Consider the following 24,460-nt stretch of genomic DNA (forward strand, 5'->3'; position numbering starts at 1 on the left):
CCAGGACAACAATGCCAAGATTCATCAGGCTCAAATTGTAAAAGAGTGGTTCAAGAAGTCCTGACCTTAACCTCATTGAAAGTCTTTGGGATGTGCTGGAGAAGACTTTACGGAGTGGTTCGACTCTCCCGTCTTCAATACAAATCTCTGCCAAAAATGTATGCAATTCTGGATGGAAATAAATGTTGTGATGTTGCATAAGGTTGTTGGAACAATGCCACAAAGCTAAAGGAGTATGCATCTTTTTTTTTTTTTTTTTTTTTTGGCCAGGCAGTGGTCACATGAGCAGAGCCATTTAATTCAACTGTGCTTCTCTAAGCTTATGTCTGTGTCAAAACTCCAAAAATGGAAACAAATTAAACTGTCATGATACTCTTACAACTACCATATTTTGTACATATAATGTTTAAAGGGTCTATTATTGATGTATAACTAAGACTGCTCAGCCTCATATACTGTATATCATACTTACAGGACAAGTATGTAAGTGGTCACAATTGTGATCGGCTGGATAATACAGAGACTAATTTTTGAATAGGCATCTGATTGACTCCAATTATAAAATAGCAGATTTCGAAGTATTATAACAAAAAAACAAAAACAAAATAAAAGTAAAAATAAATATGAAGATATTCTTGGTTTGCCATTCACGTTTCCCCCACAACTGATTGATATTAATATATATATATATATATATATATATTAATTTATTGTTTGCAATTTTCTACTGGGTCCTATTGAGCAACTTGGCAAAATCACTGTATCACACTAACTCTAATTTTCCCACCAGTTACAACTGTGAGCAAGAATAAATCTAATACTTTCACTAACATAAAAATAATTCTTATAAAAAATTAAAAAATAGAAAAGGCATAGTTTTTTTTATTTTTTTTTCATTAGGAGTAAAATACATGTGCCCACTCAGCTGGGAAAAATTTGGGATGAAACAGTTGTTAAAGGGGATGTCAAAAGTTTATTGAATTATTCAACTTTTAGTTACAGGCAGGCCCAAATAAATATGCAGAAATTTTACACATTTTCTGCACTGATTTTAGGGGAGATTCTGTGGAATTGTTTCAAACATGGTAACAATTGAGAGCTCAGAGTACTACAGTCATACTCATTTCTGAAAACATAATTAAATTAGCTAAAATATTTAATACTGAACACACAAGCGCTATGAGGGTAGTAGCACTTTGTGTAAGCTGGGCATTCGAATTCTGCAGAAACATTTGGAATTTTCTGTGGAATTCTGTTAGTGTGGCATTCCATGTGGGCCTAGTTACAAGTTATACACAATGTAACATGCCATCTCACTGCACACAAGGGCATCATCAAAAGCATATTCTTGCGAAATCAGGCCACAGAGAAAAAGTAATTAGCATTAAATAATAAAAGGTATGGCAGCTTTTATTAATTAGAAAAGTCAAACCAATACAACTAAAATGGCCTGCCAGTGAGAGTTATTGTGTTATCTATATAGTAGAAAGTCATTCATAGCTTTAGGGAGGGGCAATTGTGGTAGTAGATGGAGTCGGGAACGTCCCAAACTCTCCCTGATTTGCTGACGGCAAAGCTGATGTAGAGAACGGGGTGTTGCTGCAAAAGGAACAAAACATATAAAAGGCTGATGTACATAGTGAAACAGTGAAACAAAATAACTTATGACTGTTAATATTGCTAAACCTTTAAATAAAGTGAACAAGTATACAATGTAAGTGAACAATATAAAGTTTCAATTTTTCAAAAATAGCTTTTACAAACACAAAACCTCACCTTCATAAATCAAAAGGAAGCCCTCTGTGAGGCTCCCCGGTGGAGCAATCTCTACGGGCCGTTTATAATCCAGGTTGCGTGCATTTATATCTGCCCCAAATTCCAGCAGGAGCTTCACTATGCTTAAACAATCTTTTTGGACTGCTGCATGAAGAGGAGTCTCCATATGTGTGCCTTTCTGCACATTTGCACCTATAATGATGAAAAATGTAGAATAATAATAGTTTACACCATAGTTTATTTGCACGTGTGTAATTGTAATTTTTGAGGCACTAGTGCCACTAAAAGGAATGGCAAAAATAATTATTGTTTTAAAACAAACAGAGCAATATTTTGAGAGCAACACAGTGTTAAAATAAAAATAAAAAATCAGCCTTTAATTGGCTTCATTATAGTTGTCTCTATATGTTAAGCTAGGAAAGGAGGAAATATTTTAAATATAAGCATAAACTTACTGTATCAAGATTTGCAAAATCCAGAGGTGCAAACATATTAATTAAAGGTTTTGGTACTCAGGATTTTATATAATTGCTAGTTGTATATAGTGTGAATTTTGGGACCTGTTTACCTCCATGAAGCAGCTTGTGGGCACATAAGAACTCCTTACATCGGCAAGCAGTGTAGAGAGGAGTGCCCATGTGAGGAATTTCATAATCCACATCCACACCCCATGCGATTAGCGCCTCCACACACTTGCTGTGTCCTAGAATATGAAACCATAAAACATATTAAGTAATTTACTAAGTAATTCAAGTGTCTATCAGCAAGTCAGGTAATTATGGCTGATTTTGTGTGGGGCCCTAGTTCTCCAGTACCTACTATTCTTGTACCCACCTCTGCTGACTGCCTCATGGATGGGTGAAGGCTGACATATAACCAGGGCTTGTGGTCTAGCTTCACTTTGCAAGAGCAGCTCTAGACATGCCAAACTGCCAGCTGAGCAGGCATTGAACAATGGAGTCACACCATCTATAGTTGTCACATTAACCTGAACAAACATGCAAACAGTAAAATAACAGAGGCTGAAGAACAGTATGTTTCATGAGATGAAAATACAAAACTAAAAATACATTTTGATGAAATTATGTTTTATCTTATGGTTTGAGTGTTTACAAAATGTAGAGTCCTCATCAGATTTTTGACAATTTTGAGTTTAAAATAAAAGAGGAAAAAAGTGTCTAAAATGCTGTGGCAGAAATTATGAAAATGTTGTCATAATCTACCCACACTGCAAAAAAAATTTAACGGTAAAAAAAAAAAAAAAAAATGCAACAGTGAAAATTTTTAATTTGTTAACGATAGTTACCTTAACATATACGGTCAAATATTATAATATATTTAACAAGACAATACATGTAATTTTACAGTACAATATAACTTTTTAGATGTATAAAGCATGATTTACTGTATAAATAACAGTTAAAATGTATATTATGTTTAACAAGAGAATACATGTACTTTTTACAGTAAATGTAAAACATTAATTGGGCGTTCCCAGATGTCCCTGGGTGACACATCACATTTCATTATATTTTATGGGAATAGTTATGGTTCTTATTTTTAATATCAGTTATGTACATTGGGGTGTTCTTTGTTATATTTTATGTAGTTTAGTTAATGTTTATTACATTATTTTAGTGTCACATTACATGTGTTACCCTAATGGTGTTTTGTGTTTGTGTTACTAAAACTGTGCACTGTCTCTACATGTGTATTCATTATTGCTCCTGGAAGGGCCTCTTGATGAACTTTAAGTCATTTTGTGGCCTTTTGTTGTTATTACAGTGATTAACAATACATTTTAATGTGGAAAGCAGACTTTTATAGTTCCAGAATGTTAGTATATCAATTTTGTATATTTTAATAATAAAAACAGTAGTGAACCATGAAAATTACAGGCATCAAAATTACATCCCATAATTTCCTGAAACATGGTCACCATATTTTTTTACAGTACATTTCTGCCAAACACAAATCATGGTATTTTACAGTAAATTTAACAAAATTTTCTTTACAGTGCACCCATGATCTCACTCATAACTTGTCTGTGATTTTTTCCCCCGTGTAACTCAAAATGAGTTATTATTAAAATGTTTAAATTATTATTTAATACTGGCTGTCAAGTTTCTTTTTTTTTTTTCTTTGTTTTTCTTTTATTTGATTTTTTATCAAAAAATATTTATATAAAGATGTATATATATATATATCTTTTTATATTTCCTATTAAAATATGTATTTATTATATTTATTATTATATAAAATACCATACATTTTAATCAAATACAATAACATTTTAATAATAATACTTCTTAAAATATAGATATACTATTATTTCAGTGTAATTTAGCAAATTCGCTGTATTAAATGACACTAATCTCAGTAAAAGAACCCTTGTCCATTGCTACTAAGTCTTCTCAAATGATAGTGTTACCAATCAGCCCTGCAGAGACTAACGTTGGCACCGGCATCTATCAGGGCTCTGGTACAGGCAACATGGCTCCCTACGCACGCCTCATGAAGAGGGCTAATATGGTCTATTGTCAGCACATTTACGCTGTGGCCCTGTGGAGAGATGAGAAATGAGTGTTGCATTTGAATGTGCAGGATTCTTTAAATCCAGATGGTGGCAGCAAAGCCCTATTACTATCATGGATTATGGATTTGCAGCATTCTTTCCTACATTAAATGTGTATTACATTTCTTAGCCAGCAGAGCGCATATGACTACATTACAACTAATTCAAATAGTAACAAAATTATATTTCCTCTCTTACTGTTTAACCACAGGTTATCTGAATGGGCATATTCTTCTGAGTGCACATCACCTGAGCAATGAGAGTCCTGAGGGCCAGCAGTCTTCCTTGGCTGGCAGCATCATGAAGAGGAGAGCGATCAGCCCAAGACCCTAGAGAAGAGCAAAAAAATGGTTAGCTTAAGAGAAAATGCAACCTGTAATAAGAGCTACATAACATCCTGTTTTGAATTCAGACAGTTTTGATTAATTTAATTATCTTTACCACTTTGTATAGTAGCGTACAAAAGTCTGAGACCACATTGACATTTTTTTTAAACCTGTAAATTAAAAGGTTTATGTGGCGAGCAGCGTCTAGGCAGAGCGAGGCCGGGAAGATAAGTGGTGAATGACTTCCATCTGTGTGTCACAGTTTAGTAAAAAAATAAAATTATATATATATATATATATATATATATATATATATATATATATATATATAAAATGACATTAATTTCTTTTTACGATTCTGCACTTTTTTAAGATTATGTTAATGTACATGTTTACTTCCATGCCTGTTCGAGTGCGTGCTGTCATTTAAGCAAAAAGGGGACCTAACAAATATGAATGAATTCTGAAAATATAAATTCCATTTTCCTTTTCGGTGACTATTTGCATTAGGTGTAAATAGCACCTGCCACACAGTGGGGCTATTTGCACTCCAGTGGTCTGGTGGAAACACAGAAATTAAAGTCCAACTGCATACCCAAGAGTCGTTGTAATAGTGTAGTGTGTACAGACAGTATAGATGAGTTTTTATCAAGCGGATGTCCCGGGTTCAATTATCAACTTTGTTCCACTTTTTCCCATCCTGTCTCCTGTCTCAACTCTTAATATTTCCTTTAATACTACTTATAATCAGTGTTGGGTGTAATGCATTACTAAGTAATTAATTACTGTAATTAAATTACTTTTTCACAGAAAAAATAAAGGGATTACTCTTACATTTTCAGTAATTTAATTACAGTTACTTCTGATGTAATTGCATTAAATACTGTATAGACTATAGAGCAATTCTATATAAAACAATAGTGAATTTAAAATGGAAATTTAACGTTTAATGTTAAAATATATGTTTTCTAATTTAACGCTGCCCCCTTAAATTCTTTGGCCAGTTCATGAATAATCCATTTGATTTGATCTGATTTATTTGAAAGTTTCATGTCTATCCTTGTATTTTTCATCTGGTCGAGGTTGATAAGAGTTTTAGAAAGTAATTAGTAATAAGTAATGCAATTACTTTTCAGACAGAGTAATTAGTACAGTAATCTAATTACACTGTAGGAGATGTAATTAGTAGTTAGTAATTCATTACTTTTTTAGAGTAACTTACCCAACACTGCTTATAATAAATTAAAATGAATGTAAAGGTTGAAGTTTTTGGACATGGTGGGGAGTTGACGGATAGGTTTGATGTGGGTAAAACTAACCATTTACTATAGTAATATTGTTGTAGCCATGCTTTTTGGCCATATTTTAATGCAACTAACTATGGTGTTACTACAGTAATATGGTGTTAATATAGTAACCATGTTTAATTTTGTGGTTTAATATGATTTTACTATAAAACAAAATGGTGATACTATGGTTACTGTAGTAAAAACATGTTTAATTTTTGCAAGGTAAGGTTAGGTTTAGGGTATGGGTTAGTGTAGTGTGTCTGTGGGAATCAAAATAAACACAATAAACACACTGCAGTGATACTATATGTTAGTATTTATTTAGGAGAGCAAATAGCATCTATGCAAGTAGGTATAGCTGCAGGACGGAGACCTCCAAATCGGGGAGGAATCTCCAAACTGAACGGGGTTACTCCAAAAGGGGACGTTACTTTCACTTACGGCCCTTAGGGAAAGGGTTAGGGCTCCCAGCTCCCTATATCTTTAATTGTGGTTTGGAGCTACAGCCCCTTTTTGGATCACTGTCTGCAGCTATATCCTTCTCAGTGCAAAGAAGATGCATTTTGTTGCTATTTACACTTAGTGCAAATAGCATCTATCACTATTTGCACTTAGTGCCTTTCTCTCTTGTCTGTTATGCTGATAATTGAGTTAGATTAATTCAAAATTGAAGCATTTCCACTAATGGTCTCAGACTTTTTAGACCTCACTGTATATACTACTATAAAACTGAAATCATCCTACACACCTGAGTCAATATCCAGAATAACTGCTGATGCATTCCACACATCATCATCATCATCGTCACCTCCCTTCATCACTCACTCAACTATAGTAATGTATACACTGTTGACAGAGTTTACTTTATGAAACCTAGTTATCTTTCCATCAGCCTCTTTTTATGCAACCAAGGACAAGTCATTAAACTCATTGCTAATCCGTTTTATGTTTTTGAGGCAACCACTTTCTCAAGCAACCTTACATTTTCACATTTGAAAACATTAACAGAACTGACTCTCTCTTGTCAAAGCTTTGACTGCTTCACAAATCTATAACTTCTGATTTTCCTTCTTTTAGTAGCTACACATTCAAGAGCAATTAATTCAAGACCAGAGCTCACTCCTGCACTTGGATATTTCAAGTCGCTTCACGTACACATGCCACATATCAAAGCACCAACCTTGGCTGGTTAACCAGCTCAGCAAGACTTCCACTTTGACAGAGCTTGTGTCCCTTCAGGAAAATGTTTGCTCCTTATATAACTCTCTTGAAAAACTCTTTTAAAAGGAATCACTGAAGCTGTCTGGAGTTTTTATCTGTGCTGCCCTACTTAAGTTGCGTGGTAAATGCCAGACTATGGCAATCCCCTGTGACTATCCCTCGCCTCTGTTCCTTTCCCCCTGATCTTAACTCAGAGAAGCTGTTTTCTGAGATGCTCTGTGGGACAACTTGTTTATACCAAAAGCCCTCACTGCTGTTTATACAGCCCGATTACTCTTCTCAAAATCCTACAGACAACTGTCTGGCTGCACAAACGCTTGCTAGAGTGAGGATGACTGTGCTTCTTGTACAGTCAAAGTATGGGGGGAGATGGGAGGCAGAATCAGATGACATGGCCTCAATTCTATTTATATAACACTGTAAATAGCAGCTGGCAGCCATGCCTGGGCTTTGCTTTGCATAAATGTTTGCAAACTCCTTTATCGCTCCCTGTTATTGACAATGCATAGCTAGGGTCTGGGGGACTGTGGTTGTGTGATCTTTGGTACTCTGCTGTGATGCACAGCACACAAACATGAATCAAGAGAGCATGCTTTGGAATACAGAAATTATGCCTCTTGAACTGAAGTATTTGAAAGCTTTAAAAAAGTATATAACCTGCCGGAGCTGAAGCTCGGTGGATTGTGCACATGCTCATGAGTCATGACATATAGATTAGGAGCTGTTGGGACATGAAGACCCAGGTTTGAGCCCACTGAAGGCCATGTCCCGACTCCATTTCCCCTCTCTCTCAGCTTATATCCTGTCTACTCTATACTGTCCTATAAATAAAGGTGAAAATTCAAAACCTAATTACATGCAATGATGGCCATTTAAATAATGCCACATTGCAATAAAACCATTGTCAATAATAATGTTATCCATGCTCTAAATACATCCATGCAACAGGAACATGCTTACAATAGGAAATTATATCCACACTCATGCTGCCCAAGTGTTGGGCAGTAATGTAAGTGTTCAACTTACCATACCCTTGACCATTATCATAGAACTCAGCTGAAATCCGGGCAGCCTCTTTTCGGTTGCCCTTGATGATGTAGAAGTGTGTGAGTAAATTAAGGGTAATTCTAACAAAAAGTTTGAAGCAGAAAAGTGCCAGGATGGTGAGGTAAACATTGGACAGCTGTGCTGCAAATGGCCTGTATGCCACAGTGGTCTCTGTCATGGCTGTGTTATGAATGTATTGTGGCAGGATATGCAGACTGCTCTTTTGAGCTTTGAGCTCTGAATGCCACCCCAACAGCACCCCCAATGCACTTGGGTCATTACTGCAGCTCAAGAGGGATTTGAAAATCAGTTGAATGCATTGGTGGGCAAAGGCTTTCAGACTGAGATTTCTTCAATTTGTAAACTTACAAGTTTATTTAATCAAGTTACTGTTAAATATATATCCTTACAAACAAAATAGATCTCTATGAACAATTAGTTGTTTTTCATTAATGTAACCTCTTATGGTTTATATATCCAATAGAACAATTTGTGAGTTTAACAAACATATAAATGGGCAGTTGACATGAATTTGACTATTCTTAAAGGTGCACTCAGTAAGTTTTGTCTTTGTGTCTTCTTGGACTTACACAGACACCTATAGCAGCTTTGATGCAGCATCATTTAAAATCAATAGTTTTCAGTTTCAGATGCCATTGTAGAAATGTAGTATTCTCAGTCAGCCATGATTACTTCAATCAATGAGTGAAAGTGTCAAATAACAGGATGGTTACTGAGATTAAGCGAGTAGTGTTCGGCTGGTCATGTGATTCTAACATGGCAGTCCCCATGTGCGGACCCTCTCCATGTAGAATAAAACAGCTTTTATAAGGTTACTGGTATGACTGGAGTCTTCATTTTAATGTGAGTGGTCATGATTTCCTGCATATATTGCAAAAGTACAATTCATGTCTTTAGGAGTTAAACTTTTTTAATGAGGAAAAAATTACTGAGTGCACCTTTAAAGCAAAAGGCCAATCATTATTTAAATTGTCCATAAACATGAAATTATTAATTCAGAGTGTGTTTATTTATTTATAATACTACTGCTACTACTAAAAAGAATAATAATAACAGTAATTATTATTATTATTTTAAATTGTCCTAGGGTGTGACTGTCCTCATTATGAACTGTGAAATACAGAAATGCATCAAAATGAACAGCATGGATAAAAATACTATTTAAATGTATTTTTATTCTGCATGTTAAACAATTGTTGTGCATGCCATTTCCATGTCTTCATTAACTGAGAGACCACATGACATATTTGTACTTTTAAAAGTAAACTTTTCACACCACAAGACTATTTATGTGAACTAGTGAAGGCAAAAAAATATATGCAAATTGGTGACAAACATAATTAAATTGATGATCAATATACAGCACCTAAAAATATACACTTTCCCCTCATGTAAATAAATTGTAACCTAAAATCTTGATGCTGGAAATGTTGGTGTCCATGTCTACTACCCGTATGTAAATGTAAATTAAAAAAAGACATAAACTAAGACTGACATACAAAGGTTATAATTTCGTATCATCTTCACTCTGTACTACAAAAATAGTTTATGTAACCCAAACAGACAGAATTTGGAAACCACTTTTATTATTATCTTACAATGCAACGCTGTAACTGCTGTATTTCCGTTCACGCATGCGCTGATTTGAATCATCTGGCGGGTTCATTGCTTACTTCATAACGCGCCAATCGGAACCGACAGACTAGTCCCACACTGTTTTTAACATTTTATCCGATTTGTTCAGTCTCTAAAAAACAGTTAAATACAGATCATAATGGTTGAGGGTCCAGGATGCACACTAAATGGAGAGAAGATTCGTGCAAGAGTTCAAAAGCGACAGAAAGTTTTAGATATACACGGAAATGAAACAAATACATCAACAGTAAGTGCATGACAGTTCGTTTGAGGAGATTGCAGTCCTCTTATTTAAAGCCAGTGTAATAATGCTTTAAAAGTATTTTGCATATGAATGTTTACTTTGTATCTGTGTGCGATAAAAAAAAAAAAAAAAAAAAAGTGTTTACTCTCTTTATTTAGTCAGATGCCAGTACCAGGAGCTCTTTCCAGAGCTTTATGGGCTGTGAGTACACGGGAGTGGAGACACTGGGGAAAGAGCTGTTCATGTATTTTGGTTTCAGAGCTATAAGGTGTGTATGCAACGCAAATTAATGAAATGAGAGTAGATTTAATATATGCAATTGACTTTCTGCTTTCCGTTTTAAAATATCATGTTGGGATGTGACTTGGGAAGGAGTCAAAAAAAAAATTCTTTCCCTGTGAAGGCAGATTAAATTTTGCTGGCTTGCTTCCTAGGGCCCTGTTTAGATATGGAAATTACATTATAAACGGGGACAAAATATTTGAGTTCTACATTTCTGTTCTTGTTAAATTGACTGCTTTACAAGGACAGTTTGTGAAGTCTATGTAAATTTAATATGATAGAATAGATTTCATCCATGTTTGAAAGTTGCAAATGTTAAAGTGACAAAGTACTTGTGAAGTATAAATAATTTACAACTGTATTACTGGTCATGGAAAACCTGGAAATATCAGGGAATTTTTAAAATTGCAACTTCCAGGCATTTTCATGGAAAAATCATGAAAATGTGTAGTCACTGTAAACATTTCTTAGTTATATTCAGCTAAATAATTCTGCATCATTTTTCTAGTTATGATAAATTAATAATTGTAAATGTAAAATGCTTGTGTGCAGTAAAACTTGACATAATCTTGAGTGTAAATGCCTCTGATTCATAATGTGAAAATGTTTCTAGTTAGTAGCTAGTTTCCTATGGGACACAATGTGATTTTCCTCAAGGGTTTTATTCTGTTAAATCCAAGGATTCATACCCGACATACTGTACAAATGGAAATCTACCCCAGATACAGTATCTCTATAAAAGGATTTGTAAAAATCCTTATCCAGTAATCATCGATGACTATAAAGTTCAGGAAACTTGGACAAAACATTGGACAAAAACTGTGTGAACTGTGAAAATTCCAACGGAAATGTGTTTTGTTTTAGATTGCACTTTGGCATGAATGGTTCCTTGAGAATAAATCCTGTGGAGAGAAAAGATTTGAAGGGAAAACCACCAGCGTTGGTTGTTCAACTTACCAATGATGTTATCTGCTTTTTTGACACAACTGCTGAAATCAGGTAAAATTTCTTCTACTTGTAAATTGAATTCTAACAAAATTGTATACTTCATTTCCATAAGCATTCTGAGGTAAGGATGAAATGTAATGCTAGATTAAATTGCATAACAGTGATTCTTCATTGAAAGCCCTTCACAGTCAAGCATTTTATCCTACTGTACATCTGGGAGGGCAGCTCATTAAGTATAACTCTTAAATAGACAACTTCCCTACTGCAGCAACGCTTGCTCTGCTGGATTAAATTCTAGACCATTATAACTCAGCGTGATCCAGACAGCTTGAACTCTTCATTTTTACACTGAGCCTTCAAAGGTTCAGACCCCTGAGGGAATATTAATTCTGTTTGCTTCCTCTCAGACTCTCAGAGGACTCTGAGCAGAAAGTAAGAGCCATGGAGGGTCTTGATATCTGTTCACCCAAGTTCAGTTTCTCTCGGGCAGTGGAAGCTGTAAAGAGAGAGAATGGGAGAATGCTCTGTGATGTGCTATTGGATCAGGCCATCCTACCTGGCGTAGGAAACATAATTAAAAATGAAGCCCTCTTCGACAGTGGCCTTAACCCTACTGTCAAGGTACCTTTTCTTTTGTGAAGTCAAATATTTCTTTTTTACAGTTTAATTGTTGTTTTACACCATATTTGAAATCTGTGGTGCTCAGCTGGTTTTGGTTCAGGACCCTAACTTTACATTAAACATCAAGTAGTCTCGTGTAGCCAGACCTTTGACTTAAACAGCAAAGGTCTTGGGTCTATTGCAGCTAACATTGGCAAAGAACCGCCCACTTAGGCAGGAAAAGCCATCTAACTGACATGTAAAGCGACCAGTCACAGCTGGGTTTGTCATTACGTGATGTTTAGGGACAGGGTCATCGGAGACTGCTCAATACCATGATGAAATGAATAATACCAAAATGAATAATTTGTATAAAGGCGCGTGAGTCTCTGTAAGCGATTGCACAGAAAACACACAGGAAAAGAGAGGAAAATGTGTAGCGAGTGTAAGTACAGCACAGAACCTCATTATAGAGTATTTCACAGACATAACTAAATAAACAAAGCACTATACAGCTCTGCTCATGGAAATCCACTACACTTTCTGCCATGTGTCTAAAACCAAATGCTGAATATCTTTAAAAGAGTTGATGTGACTAACGTGCCAAACTTGGGCAAATTCTGTAATTATTAAATCCTCAAAAGTGCTCACTGTAAAAGCATGGAACCTTGTGAACTCGACCTGTGCTTCCACCTGGACCAGTGCAAACCAAGCTTTCGGAAATCCTGTAAAAGTCTGAGAAACATTTCCAATTTTGTGTGCTGTAAGCGTCAGACGGTTAGTACACAGACTTTGGGCATGCCATCTGGAGCTGAGACTAAACATCAAGTGATGGCTCAACACAGTAAATTGTTTATTGTATAAAATGTCAACAAAAATATCCTTAAAATTAAGCATTGAAACTAATATTTTCATGAACTGCATAGGCCCCACAATATGCAAAATTATTAACTACTAGATAGGTTAAGTTTGTAAAGCCAACATCAATGTTTGTCTTGACAAAGACTTGTCTAAAAGTTTAAAAGAGTTTTAAAAGTTTGAAGGTTATACAGGCATAAAAGACAAACCACCAGCCAGCTAGCAAGCTATGTATTCAGAGTCAGACAGACTGTGACATAGTCGGATAAACCATCAGACAGATTGAGATAAATAGAGTGATAGAAATTAGATAAATAGAGAGTGATAGAAAAAGAAAGTGAGCTAGATAGATAGATAGATAGATTTGTTTACATTTTAATTTTTTTTTATATATAGTTTGCATTAATGAGCATTCTGTTGGCCCATTTGAGAAAATGTTCCCCAAAACATACCAAAATTTGTGTATGTTTGAGCAAATCATTTTACTGCTTTGTGAATGAGGGTCAATATAAAGCAGGCTTTTCTAAATATTTGATTCTCAAGCATGGATCAGTACCAACTGTTCGTGTTCCAGCTTTATGTAAGTATCGCACTTTATATTTTGTGAATGTTTGCAAATCGCATGACGCAAGACAATCCCCTCAAATGTCATGTCTCGTTATAGCGCATAGCTAACGTCATTATATTTTTGTGTTGCTCATCCATCGTTGCTAAATGGCTGAAAAACACTCCGGTATTTACGGTGTCAGTCATATTGGTTCTGATTTGTTGTTGCTATAGTATCCGAAGCATGAGCTGTAAAGGCACAGCCCTGTTCTGGAAAGGGGGCGGGGAGCAGCAACTCATTTGCATTTAAAGAGACACACATGAAAACAGCGTGTTTTTGATTCCACCCAAAAAGAGGCATATACAGCATGGTATAATAAATGATCCGTGGGGTATTTTGAGCTGAAACTTCATAGACACATTCTGGGGACACCTGAGACTTACATTACATCTTGTAAAAAGGGGCATAATAGGTCTCCTTTAAGAGCCTAATAGGTCTCCTTTAAGAGCCTAAGGGGCCGTTCAGACTAAATATGTTGTGTTAAAAAAAAGCTAGGCTAGACACAATGTTTATATAACATAATGGAGGTGTCTCAAGATGAGCTTTTAAAAGTGTACTTTTTATTTTTTTTTATTTTTACCTTACATGGCGTCTAAACAAGATGTTGCTCCTGCGCGAGATGCTGAATGTGGCACAGCGGTTGAAGATGTCTGTCTGGCCCCTATCACATGCCAAACACTGGAATATATACTGTATTAGAATTTGTCAAATTACCAAGTGAAAGATGAATTTGCGGTTGCACCAAATTACTGTAGAGTTTGACTTATGATTTTTCTCCTTTCTCTTAAAAGATGGCAAGCCTTTTCTTTTTTTTGCAGTCGTAACTATACATGATTATATAGTTCGTTGCATTATTTGCATTTAGCATTGATTTACCCTGCTGTCCTCTACCCAGCAGAAATCCTGTAACTCAGTCTTGAGTTGCCACCCACCAGTTGAGAACAGCAGTTTGAAATTATTTTGGGATGTCTTTTTGGTGTCCACTTTTGTTTTACTACTAATAATTATACTGTCCATTCATAGGTTAACCAGTTGACAAGTGAACAGGTCCATCATCTTGTGAAGATGACGCGGGATTTTACCTTGCTGTTTTATAAGGTATGTTATTCCCCCTCTATTTTAAATTTCCTCTAAACACTGGGAAACCGTGAGCAACTACTGGTACAAGGTTTTAAGATTTTACTGTTTCTGTCATGCCTGTTACATACTTTGTTTCTGTACTCTCCAAAACATTCAGTGTAGAAAAAATGGATCCCCACTCTACAAGCATTACAAGGTGTACAAACGTCCAAACTGTGGCCAGTGCAGTGGAACTGTAACCGTCTGTCGACTGGGAGAGAATGGTAGGATGACATACTTCTGTCAGAGCTGTCAGACAGGTGATCCAAGTGAAGTCAACATCAGGTGGGCTGCAGTTCCATACACACACACACACTTTCAGACCAAGATGTACGCACTCCATCCAGTACTTGCTGTCTTTCCACCTTGACAGTAAACTCCCAACTCGCAATAGTTTGATTGGATGGGCTTATCAGGGAGACATGATTAGCAGCGATCATGTGGCAAAGAGCGAGGAAGAAGAGTGGGCCTGTTCTCTTTGTACTCTAATCAATTCCCCAAGCAGCAAGTTTTGCGATGCTTGTATGAGCCCTAGACCGGAGGGTAAGTTTGGGACCTGCAAGTCTACGAGGGGTGGGAGAAAATAATCGATTTACTGATGCTTCTCTCTTTCTCAAACGATTCTTGATTGATTTACAAAATGTTATGATCTTTTAAATTTATTATTAATAATTCTGTTTATTTACAAAGCATACGAAGGACAAAACTTTACAGATATAGAAAAATGACACCTGGTGTGCAACACTGCAAAAACGGCAAGGAGGAAACCTACAGTAGTGGCATTTATACCATGAATTTGGTGTGCTACACTGTGTAAACATATACAGGAGCCTTCAAATATGTTTCACATAAGTTTTCATAGGACAAAAAGGCTGAATAAGCTTTATTTTTATAATATCTTTCAGAAACCAACCAACCAACTTTCTTAGCTATATTTACATGATAATCACAATCTCGGTACACTTTGATACAGAATTTCATTTTCAGAGCTGACTCTGATACTAGGTTATTATATCCACTTATTCTTTTTCTTTTGGCAGGTAAGAGCAGACATTTTAGTACAGTTTTTATGCACCGTCTGTCTTTACACAGAATTTGGCAACGAGCCACCTTAAAGGAATAGTTCACCTAAAAATTAAAAATGCTGATAATTTACTCACCTTCAGGCCATCCAAGCTGTATCTGAGTTTCTTTCTGCATCAAAACAGAATTTAAGATTTTATTTCAGGCCTCCTCCTTTAAACAATGCAAGCGAATGTACTCCATTTTTTTTGACGGTCCAAAATGCATATTTAGGGTGCATCAAAATAATCCACACGACTCCAGTCGACAAATAAAATACTTCTGAATCCAAACGATTGATTAATTTTAGAAACAAAACAATACTTACATACTTTTTAACTACAAATGTTCACGTCTGTACATCTCTGTGACGTGTGCTCATGAGAGGGATGACGTAAGCTCGTTGGTAAGGTCACGTGGAGGAGGAGTCAGGAAGCACGTCATTGTTTACAAGAGAAACTTGTACAGACCAAGCACCGTTCACAATCTAAAACAATAAAAAATAAAACATTACTGCATTAAATCATCAACCATCTTTTATTTTGGAGCAATGCCGTTGCGTTATCTACTTTTGCTTTTTCTTTAGCAGAAATATACGGGCTATATGACTGTCAGGAATTCAAGCCACACAAGTTGTAGTTAGTGAAACCAAGTGCGAGAGCATTTACTGAGATTCACAGGATTTACACAGTGAGATCAATGGTACAGGTGATATCACACAGAAGAGATGCTACACAAACTTATTTATGCAGGCAGTGATGAGCGAATGAATTGAGTGTAGATGCAGTGAATTAGAAATCGGGTGATGAGGAGCGGAGCGCTGAGGGAGGTGCAGAGCCCGAGGGAAGCGTGACAATGACAAAGTTCACACATACCTGAGCAAATTAATTCAGATATCGACCCTTTGTTTCTTTCAATGGTCTGAAATCCTCAGGGGTAAAATGTTCTCTGCACACCCTCCAATATTTGAGAGAATGTAGGGGTGTACTGATATCCAGGTTCAGCACGATAAGCCAGAGCTTCAATCGCTCATGATTATATATTGGCAATCGATGAAAAGTTAATATTTTTCCCGGCGTGCATTTTCTTTGGGGTTTCTGAAGGTTGAAGCATCCAGGATACACACACCAAACGACCATTTTGAACAATACACTTATACAAATCTACAGCAAAGATAATTAAACTGTTGTACAGCGCTGCTCCTCTTGTAAACCATAATGCGCTTCCTGCCTCCTCCTCCACGTGATGCGTGACCTTACCAACAAGCTTACGTCATCCCTCTCATGAGAGCGCGTCACAGAGATGTACGGAAGCGAACTTCTGTAGTTAAAAAGTATATAAGTATTGTTTTGTTTCTAAAAATAGTCAATCACTGGGGTTCAGAAGTATTTTATTTGTCGACTGGAGTTGTGTGGATTATTTTGATGCACCCTAAATATGCATTTGAAATGAAATCCTAAAAATCTTAAATTCTGTTTTGATGAAGAAAGAAACTCAGATACATCTTGGATGGCCTGAGGGTGAGTAAATTAGCAGCAAATTTTCATTTTTGGGTGAACTATTCCTTTAACTCAAAGATTTTTGCCCCTACAATTTTGCTCCATAAAGATCCATCGAGAATCGTTTTGGAATTGGATTGTTAGGTGCCTAAAGATTACCACTCCTAGTGTGAAAACGGAACATTGCCAAATGTCTGTCATTTTAACTGAACAGATGCCATCCACACCTTACAGTCTTTCCCCTTAATATCGCCTCTTCTCAGTATCCAAAGAGTCCACAAAGCTGGAATATTCACCTCGAGACCTGATCCGCTACCCCTGCAACACTTTTAGCAAACCCCTGCAGGAAATAAAGATGAATCGTAGGACTGCATTTGGGACCACCACTCTAGTCCTAACCAACCTCAGTGCAAAACCTGACTCTCCTTTAAGTCCTGCCATTAACCAGACGAACACTCCAGAGACAGTGAGAGGTCTGAGCACGCACAGCAACTGGCAGCAGACGAGTCCCAGTAATGGTGTGAGTGGGATGCAATTCAAAGGAAATGAGCCCTATAAGAGAAAATCTCCGGCAAACCACAGTCAGCCTAACAAGAGAATGAAAACCACGAATGGAGTACTTTTTGGGGAAAGCATGCAGAACATCTCCCCAAGGTGAGTGAGTTTAGGTTGCAATAAGTAATATTTTTACTTAAATGCATATTGCGGATCTTTGACTATAACCAAATAATATCAGCTATTTTGATTTATCGTTAGTTATCATAATGTCAGTGTTTAGGCATTAACAAGTTGAAGATGTGTAGTGAGGTTTGATTAGATGGCTAAATATCAAATAAATATGGTTGATTTTTTTTTAATATATATATATATATATATACACACACACACACACATACAGGTGCATCTCAAATTAGAATGTCGTGGAAAAGTTCATTTATTTCAGTAATTCAACTCAAATTGTGAAACTCGTGTATTAAATAAATTCAATGCACACAGACTGAAGTAGTTTAAGTCTTTGGTTCTTTTAATTGTGATGATTTTGGCTCACATTTAACAAAAACCCACCAATTCACTCTCTCAACAAATTAGAATATGGTGACATGCCAATCAGCTAATCAACTCAAAACACCTGCAAAGGTTTCCTGAGCCTTCAAAGTGGTCTCTCAGTTTGGTTCACTAGGCTACACAATCATGGGGAAGACTGCTGATCTGACAGTTGTGCAGAAGACAATCATTGACACCCTTCACAAGTAGGGTAAGCCACAAACATTCATTGCCAAAGAAGCAGGCTGTTCACAGAGTGCTGTATCCAAGCATGTTAACAGAAAGTTGAGTGGAAGGAAAAAGTGTGGAAGAAAAAGATGCACAACCAACTGAGAGAACCGCAGCCTTATGAGGATTGTCAAGCAAAATCGATTCAAGAATTTGGGTGAACTTCACAAGGAATGGACTGAGGCTGGGGTCAAGGCATCAAGAGCCACCACACACAGACGTGTCAAGGAATTTGGCTACAGTTGTCGTATTCCTCTTGTTAAGCCACTCCTGAACCACAGACAACGTCAGAGGCATCTTTCCTGGGCTAAGGAGAAGAAGAACTGGACTGTTGCCCAGTGGTCCAAAGTCCTCTTTTCAGATGAGAGCAAGTTTTGTATTTCATTTGGAAACCAAGGTCCTAGAGTCTGGAGGAAGGGTGGAGAAGCTCATAGCCCAAGTTGCTTGAAGTCCAGTGTTAAGTTTCCACAGTCTGTGATGATTTGGGGTGCAATGTCATCTGCTGGTGTTGGTCCATTGTGTTTTTTGAAAACCAAAGTCACTGCACCCGTTTACCAAGAAATTTTGGAGCACTTCGTGCTTCCTTTTGCTGACCAGCTTTTTAAAGATGCTGATTTCATTTTCCAGCAGGATTTGGCACCTGCCCACACTGCCAAAAGCACCAAAAGTTGGTTAAATGACCATGGTGTTAGTGTGCTTGACTGGCCAGCAAACTCACCAGAACTGACAATAGTGGGTATTGTCAAGAGGAAAATGAGAAACAAGAGACCAAACAATGCAGATGAGCTGAAGGCCACTGTCAAAGAAACCTGGGCTTCCATACCACCTCAGCAGTGCCACAAACTGATCACCTCCATGCCACGCCGAATTGAGGCAGTAATTAAAGCAAAAGGAGCCCCTACCAAGTATTGAGTACATATACAGTAAATGAACATACTTTCCAGAAGGCCAACAATTCACTAAAAATGTTTTTTTTATTGGTCTTATGATGTATTCTAATTTGTTGAGAGAGTGAATTGGTGGGTTTTTGTTAAATGTGAGCCAAAATCATCACAATTAAAAGAACCAAAGACTTAAACTACTTCAGTCTGTGTGCATTGAATTTATTTAATACACGAGTTTCACAATTTGAGTTGAATTACTGAAATAAACGAACTTTTCCACGACATTCTAATTTATTGAGATGCACCTGTGTATATATATATATATGCATGCCTTATCTTGCAACTCTTGCAGGGACTCACAGAGTAATGATGCATCCCTACCAGCAACCCCGTGCTGCAAAGGTCATTGCCGGCCATGCACCCTTAGGGTGGTCACTAAGGAAGGAGAAAACAAAGGCAGACAGTTCTATGCCTGCTCCTTGTCAAGAGAGACTCAGTGTAACTTCTTTGAGGTAAGAAAAAAAAAAACTACTTGCTTAGATTACCAGTCAGTCTGTGTCAGTCAGCTGTATATAACATACTGTTGTCTTTCCTATCTCCAAATAACCATTCTTCAATTTGATGTCCTTTATGCAAATAATTCAAGTTAAAGAATGAAACTAAAATTGCCATATTGTGGTCATTTCAACCTTGTTTCTTGCAACAGTGGGCAGACCTGCATTTTCCCATGTGTCATCATGGCAAACGGACTCTTATGAAGACCGTTCTAAAACTGGGACCGAATAACGGGCGCAAATTCTACACATGTCCAGTTAAAATGGGAAAGCAATGTAACTTTTTCCAATGGTGTGAGAATGGCCCTGGCATTTCAATTCGGCCTGGTTGCTGAATCTACAACATGGGTTTGACATTACAAGTTGTAAATATATTAAAGTGCTTTTTGTTTTTAAATGATGGAAACAAGTTTGTACTTAAACATTTTAGTGAAATAAATGTATATATCTAAATAACAATATCCATCTTATCCTCTTGATTCAACATTTAATGTACAGTGGTAGTGCAAACATTGTAAACATCTCAGCTTAATTTAGAACAACATACTTAAAAACAGATTATAAAAAAAAGGTACATAGTGAACCTTGATCATAAGGCACATACCAAGCAATAAGTATCATTTAGCAGAACATGAGGATGTAATTAAAAGCAGTCCACTTTCTGCTATTGAGGTTGTGTTGTCTGTGGGTTAGACACCATGAAGGTGAACTGACTGAACCCAGGGACCTACAAGCAGCACCTTTGGATAAAAGGATGTTTTGAAACTCAAATTAAATGATTGCCCTATTTATATTCAGATCAAGCATAGGGCATTTTGAAAGAAACAAACAGTCATTAGCATTCACTCACCATATCCACCAGTAGTATTGGCACAAATAACTGCTCCAAAAAAACTGGGGTAATACTTATTGATTCTGGAGATGGCTATTTTGCAGGTGACAGAGGGTTCGGTTCCAGATCTCATTAAATCAGCAGCTAAAAAAAACTTCAAAATAAAAAATAAATAGATGTGCAGGAGGACCATTATTAATGTAAATCAAGTAATCCTTGGAGACTTAATTTGATTGATTACTACAGTGCTTTATCAAAGCAGTTTTTGCTGATGATAATAATCTCACCAGAAGGGTGATTACCAAGGAAGGAAATGCATCATTATGTCTCCATCACCTGTTGCAGCAGCGACACTCCACAGATTTCAAATTAACAAACTATAGTTTTGGCAAGTTGTTTAGAACATCTACTTAGTGCATGATATGAGTAATTTTTCCAACAATTGATTACATACAGAGTTTTTCACTTTTAATTGACTATCACAATTCCAGTGGGTCAGAAGTTTACATACACTTAGTTAACTATGCCTTTAAGCAGCTTGAAAAATTCCAGAAAATGATGTCAAGCCTTTAAGCAATTAGCCAATTAGCTTCTGATAGGCTAATTGGAGGTGTACCTGTGGATGTATTTTAAGGCCTACCTTCAAACGCAGTGCTTCTTTGCTTGACATCATGGGAAAATCAAAAGAAATCAGCCAAGACCTCAGAAGAAAAAATTGTTGACCTCTACAAGTCTGGTTCATCCTTGTGATGCATTTCCAAACGCCTGAAGGTACATTCATCTGTATAAACAATAGTATGCAAGTATAAACACCATGGGACCACGCAGCCATCATACCGCTCAGGCAGGATACACATTATGTCTCCTAAATATGAATGTAGTTTGATGCAAAAAGTGCAAATCAATCCCAGAACAACAGCAAAGGACCTTGTGAAGATGCTGGATGAAACAGGTAGACAAGTATCTATATCTACAGTAAAACGAGTCCTATATCTACATAACCTGAAAGGCTGCTCAGCAAGGAAGAAGCTACTGCTCCAAAACCGCTATAAAAACCCAGACTACAGTTTGTAAGTGCACATGGGGACAAAAAGCTTACTTTTTGGAGAAATGTCCTTTGGTCTGATGAAAAAATTGGTACTGTTTGGCCATAATGACCATCATTATGTTTGGAGGAAAAAGGGTGAGGCTTGCAAGCCGAAGAACACCATCCCAACCATGAAGCATGGGGGTGGCAGCATCATTTTTTTTTAGGGGTGCTTTGTTGCAGGAGGGACTGGTGCACTTCACAAAACATATGGCATCATTACGAAGGAAGATTATTTGGATATATTGAAGCAACATGTCAAGACATCAGCCAGGAAGTTAAAGCTCGGTCACAAATAGGTCTTCCAAATGGACAATGACTCCAAGCATACCTCCAAAGTTGTGGCATATGGCTTAAGGACAACAAAGTCAAGGTATTGGAGTGGCCATCACAAAGCCCTGACCTCAATCCGATAGAAAATTTGTGGGCAGAACTGAAAAAGCATGTGTGAGCAAGGAGGCCTTCAAACCTGACTCTGGGCCAAAATTCCAGCAACTTATTGTGAGAAGCTTGTGGAAGGCTACCCAAAACACTTGACCCAAGCTGAACAATTAAAAGGCAATGCTACCAAATACTAACAACGTGCATGTAAACTTCTGACCCACTGGGTGTAACGCTGGGTACGAGGAGTGGAAGAGAGGAGACGCAGGAGTAGAATCTTTAAATCCTTTAATATAATCGCTGGAGTGGAAATAAACTAATCAACAGTAATTGCGTCAATAACTCAACGTAACACTTCATAAACACAAAGCAGCACTTAATTAACTCAGCGTAGCACTTCAAGGACTGACAAAGGTGTGGGTAAAATTAGAGGATATTTATACAAAAGGAACTAATGAGGGAATAGCATACAGGTGAGGATAATAAGGAACAGATGGAAGTGATGAGGGCAGTGCACTATGGGAAATGATGTCCCATGATGAAGTAGAAATTAGTTGATTTCTACTTCAAAATAAGAGTCCTTGAAGAAAATGAGGGAGACGGACTGTGACACTGGGAATGTGATGAAAGAAATAAAAGCTACTATTATTCTGACATTTCACATTTTTAAAATAAAGTAGTGAACTTAACTGACCTAAGACAGGGAATGTTTTCTATGATGAAATGTCAGGAATTGAAGTTTAAATGTATTTGGCTAAGGTGTACGTAAACTTCTGACTTCAACTGTATATACTTCACTGTTTGGAAGGGATTGGGATGTGTAAAGAAACATACCTCATACTACACTATTTCTTTATAAAATATATTTTAAGTAAACATGTAACCTATTAAGACAATTTTTGTTAACTAGTCTACTGGATAATGCAGCAGCAAAATTTTAGTTGTAATAGGATCAGGGTTATTATAGTTTTGAAAATTTCACTAGTTTTTATGTTTATTTCGTTTTGTGTTTTGATTTTCAATTTTAGTTTAGTTTTAGTTAGTTTTAATGGCTAGTTAGTTTTTATTTTTTGAAAATGTCTCTTTAATTTGAATTTATTCTTAGTATAGTTTTAGTTTCCATATGCTATAACACCACTATATATCTGTAACACTTAACAATAAGGTTACATTTGTTAACATTAGTTGAAACTACATTAGTTATTAAAAACTAACAGTGAATAACCCTTACAGCACGTATTAATCTTGATTAATGTTAATTCCAGCATATACTAGTAAAAAAAAAAAAAATGCTAACATTAAAATGTATGTTAATGTATGGATTATCTAAACATTAATGCATTATGAACTAAAATGAACAATTGTTGATTTATAAATTACCATTAAACAAGATTAATAAATGCTATAAAAAATGGTAACGTTTTATAATAAGGTTCCATTTGTTATTAGTTGACTACATTAGTAAAATTGTTTTAACTAACCAAAAACAATACTTTTACAGCATTGGCATTTGGAATTGGCCAGTGTTAATTTCAACATATGCCAATACCAATACATTTTTAAAATTCAAAGTATTTTAATAAATTAACATAAACTAACATGAATACATGCTGTTAAAAATACAGTTGTTCATTGTTAGTTCATGATACTGACTGAATTGACCAATGTTAACAAAATGAACCTTATTGTAAAATGTTAACAAAATTTAGTTTTTTGTTTGTTCATGATGCATTTTCTAATGTTAACAAGTTGGCTACAACCTTATTGTAAAGTGTTCGCCTGCATGTGGTAACACATGATCAGAAGCTACTCATGTTCAAAGTACCATGAAAGTTTCAAAAATGTGTTTCGAAATGTGTACGTTTTGTTCTTCAACGTAAATGACACACTTTCATACCTCAAACGTGAATTTTGAAGCTGCCATGCATTTAAAAAAAAAAAGGTATATAATTCAGTAGGGTTTCAAAATTCATATTTGAGGTATGACTGTAATTTATGTTGTAGAACAAAACATCCCCGTATCGTCAAGTAATGTTAAGCACAGACCTTATTTTACTCAAGTTCAAAAACCCCATTATAAAAACCCATAGGAAAATCCTGAGGAAACCCATGGCGAATTACACTTCCGGGTTCGCCTACAAATTAACGTAAAGGCTGAACAGCTCTGTTGTAATTTTCTTAACTTTAAAGGACTCTATTTTGGCAGAACACACCAGGAAGACTTTTGAGTGTTTGTAGGCTAGTTCACAGTAGTTTAATTCTCATTCACAATCTGGTCAAGTGCTCCTTTGGTGTCGTTCTCAATGGATGTTATAGGCGAACTGAGTTATCGAGCATCTAC

General features: G+C 36.3%; 2 protein-coding genes across 3 annotated transcripts; one reads left to right on the plus strand and one right to left on the minus strand.

The window, feature by feature from the left end:
• Window positions 1-885: 885 nt before the first annotated feature.
• LOC127412923 (ankyrin repeat and SOCS box protein 5-like) lies at window positions 886-8,412 on the minus strand. 2 transcript variants are annotated; one of them, XM_051649648.1, is made up of 8 exons: window positions 7,147-7,501; window positions 6,715-6,812; window positions 4,601-4,680; window positions 4,231-4,338; window positions 2,611-2,764; window positions 2,345-2,479; window positions 1,777-1,968; window positions 887-1,599 (listed from the first exon to the last, which is right to left on the minus strand). In XM_051649648.1, exons 2-8 carry the CDS (start codon window positions 6,782-6,784, stop codon window positions 1,472-1,474), a joined length of 867 nt encoding a protein of 288 aa, XP_051505608.1. In that variant the 5' UTR covers window positions 6,785-6,812; window positions 7,147-7,501; the 3' UTR covers window positions 887-1,471. The 2 variants fall into 2 exon arrangements, with proteins under 2 accessions (XP_051505607.1, XP_051505608.1); XM_051649647.1 differs by lacking the exons at window positions 6,715-6,812; window positions 7,147-7,501 and adding an exon at window positions 8,214-8,412 and having other exon boundaries at window positions 886-1,599.
• Window positions 8,413-9,921: 1,509 nt separating this feature from the next.
• Window positions 9,922-20,267, plus strand: LOC127412913 (endonuclease 8-like 3). Its single transcript, XM_051649631.1, has 10 exons — window positions 9,922-10,137; window positions 10,293-10,402; window positions 11,281-11,415; window positions 11,772-11,985; window positions 14,453-14,527; window positions 14,667-14,833; window positions 14,922-15,091; window positions 17,373-17,763; window positions 19,618-19,777; window positions 19,972-20,267. Exons 1-10 carry the CDS (start codon window positions 10,030-10,032, stop codon window positions 20,152-20,154), a joined length of 1,713 nt encoding a protein of 570 aa, XP_051505591.1. The 5' UTR covers window positions 9,922-10,029; the 3' UTR covers window positions 20,155-20,267.
• The last annotated feature ends 4,193 nt before the right edge of the window (window positions 20,268-24,460 follow it).

Source organism: Myxocyprinus asiaticus, chromosome 22 (genome assembly GCF_019703515.2).
Source record: "Myxocyprinus asiaticus isolate MX2 ecotype Aquarium Trade chromosome 22, UBuf_Myxa_2, whole genome shotgun sequence".
Classification (NCBI taxonomy): Eukaryota; Metazoa; Chordata; class Actinopteri; order Cypriniformes; family Catostomidae; genus Myxocyprinus; species Myxocyprinus asiaticus.

Coding starts and splice junctions, on each gene's coding strand:
- LOC127412913 (XM_051649631.1), top strand. CDS start 10,030: ATGGTTGAGGGTCCAGGATGCACACTAAATGGAGAGAAGATTCGTGCA. Junction 11,416..11,771: donor GACACAACTGCTGAAATCAG/GTAAAATTTCTT, acceptor GCTTCCTCTCAG/ACTCTCAGAGGACTCTGAGC. Junction 11,986..14,452: donor GCCTTAACCCTACTGTCAAG/GTACCTTTTCTT, acceptor GTCCATTCATAG/GTTAACCAGTTGACAAGTGA.
- LOC127412923 (XM_051649647.1), bottom strand. CDS start 8,412: ATGACAGAGACCACTGTGGCATACAGGCCATTTGCAGCACAGCTGTCC. Junction 2,765..4,230: donor TGATAGATGCCGGTGCCAAC/GTTAGTCTCTGC, acceptor ATGTTTGTTCAG/GTTAATGTGACAACTATAGA. Junction 2,480..2,610: donor CCATGAGGCAGTCAGCAGAG/GTGGGTACAAGA, acceptor TTCATATTCTAG/GACACAGCAAGTGTGTGGAG.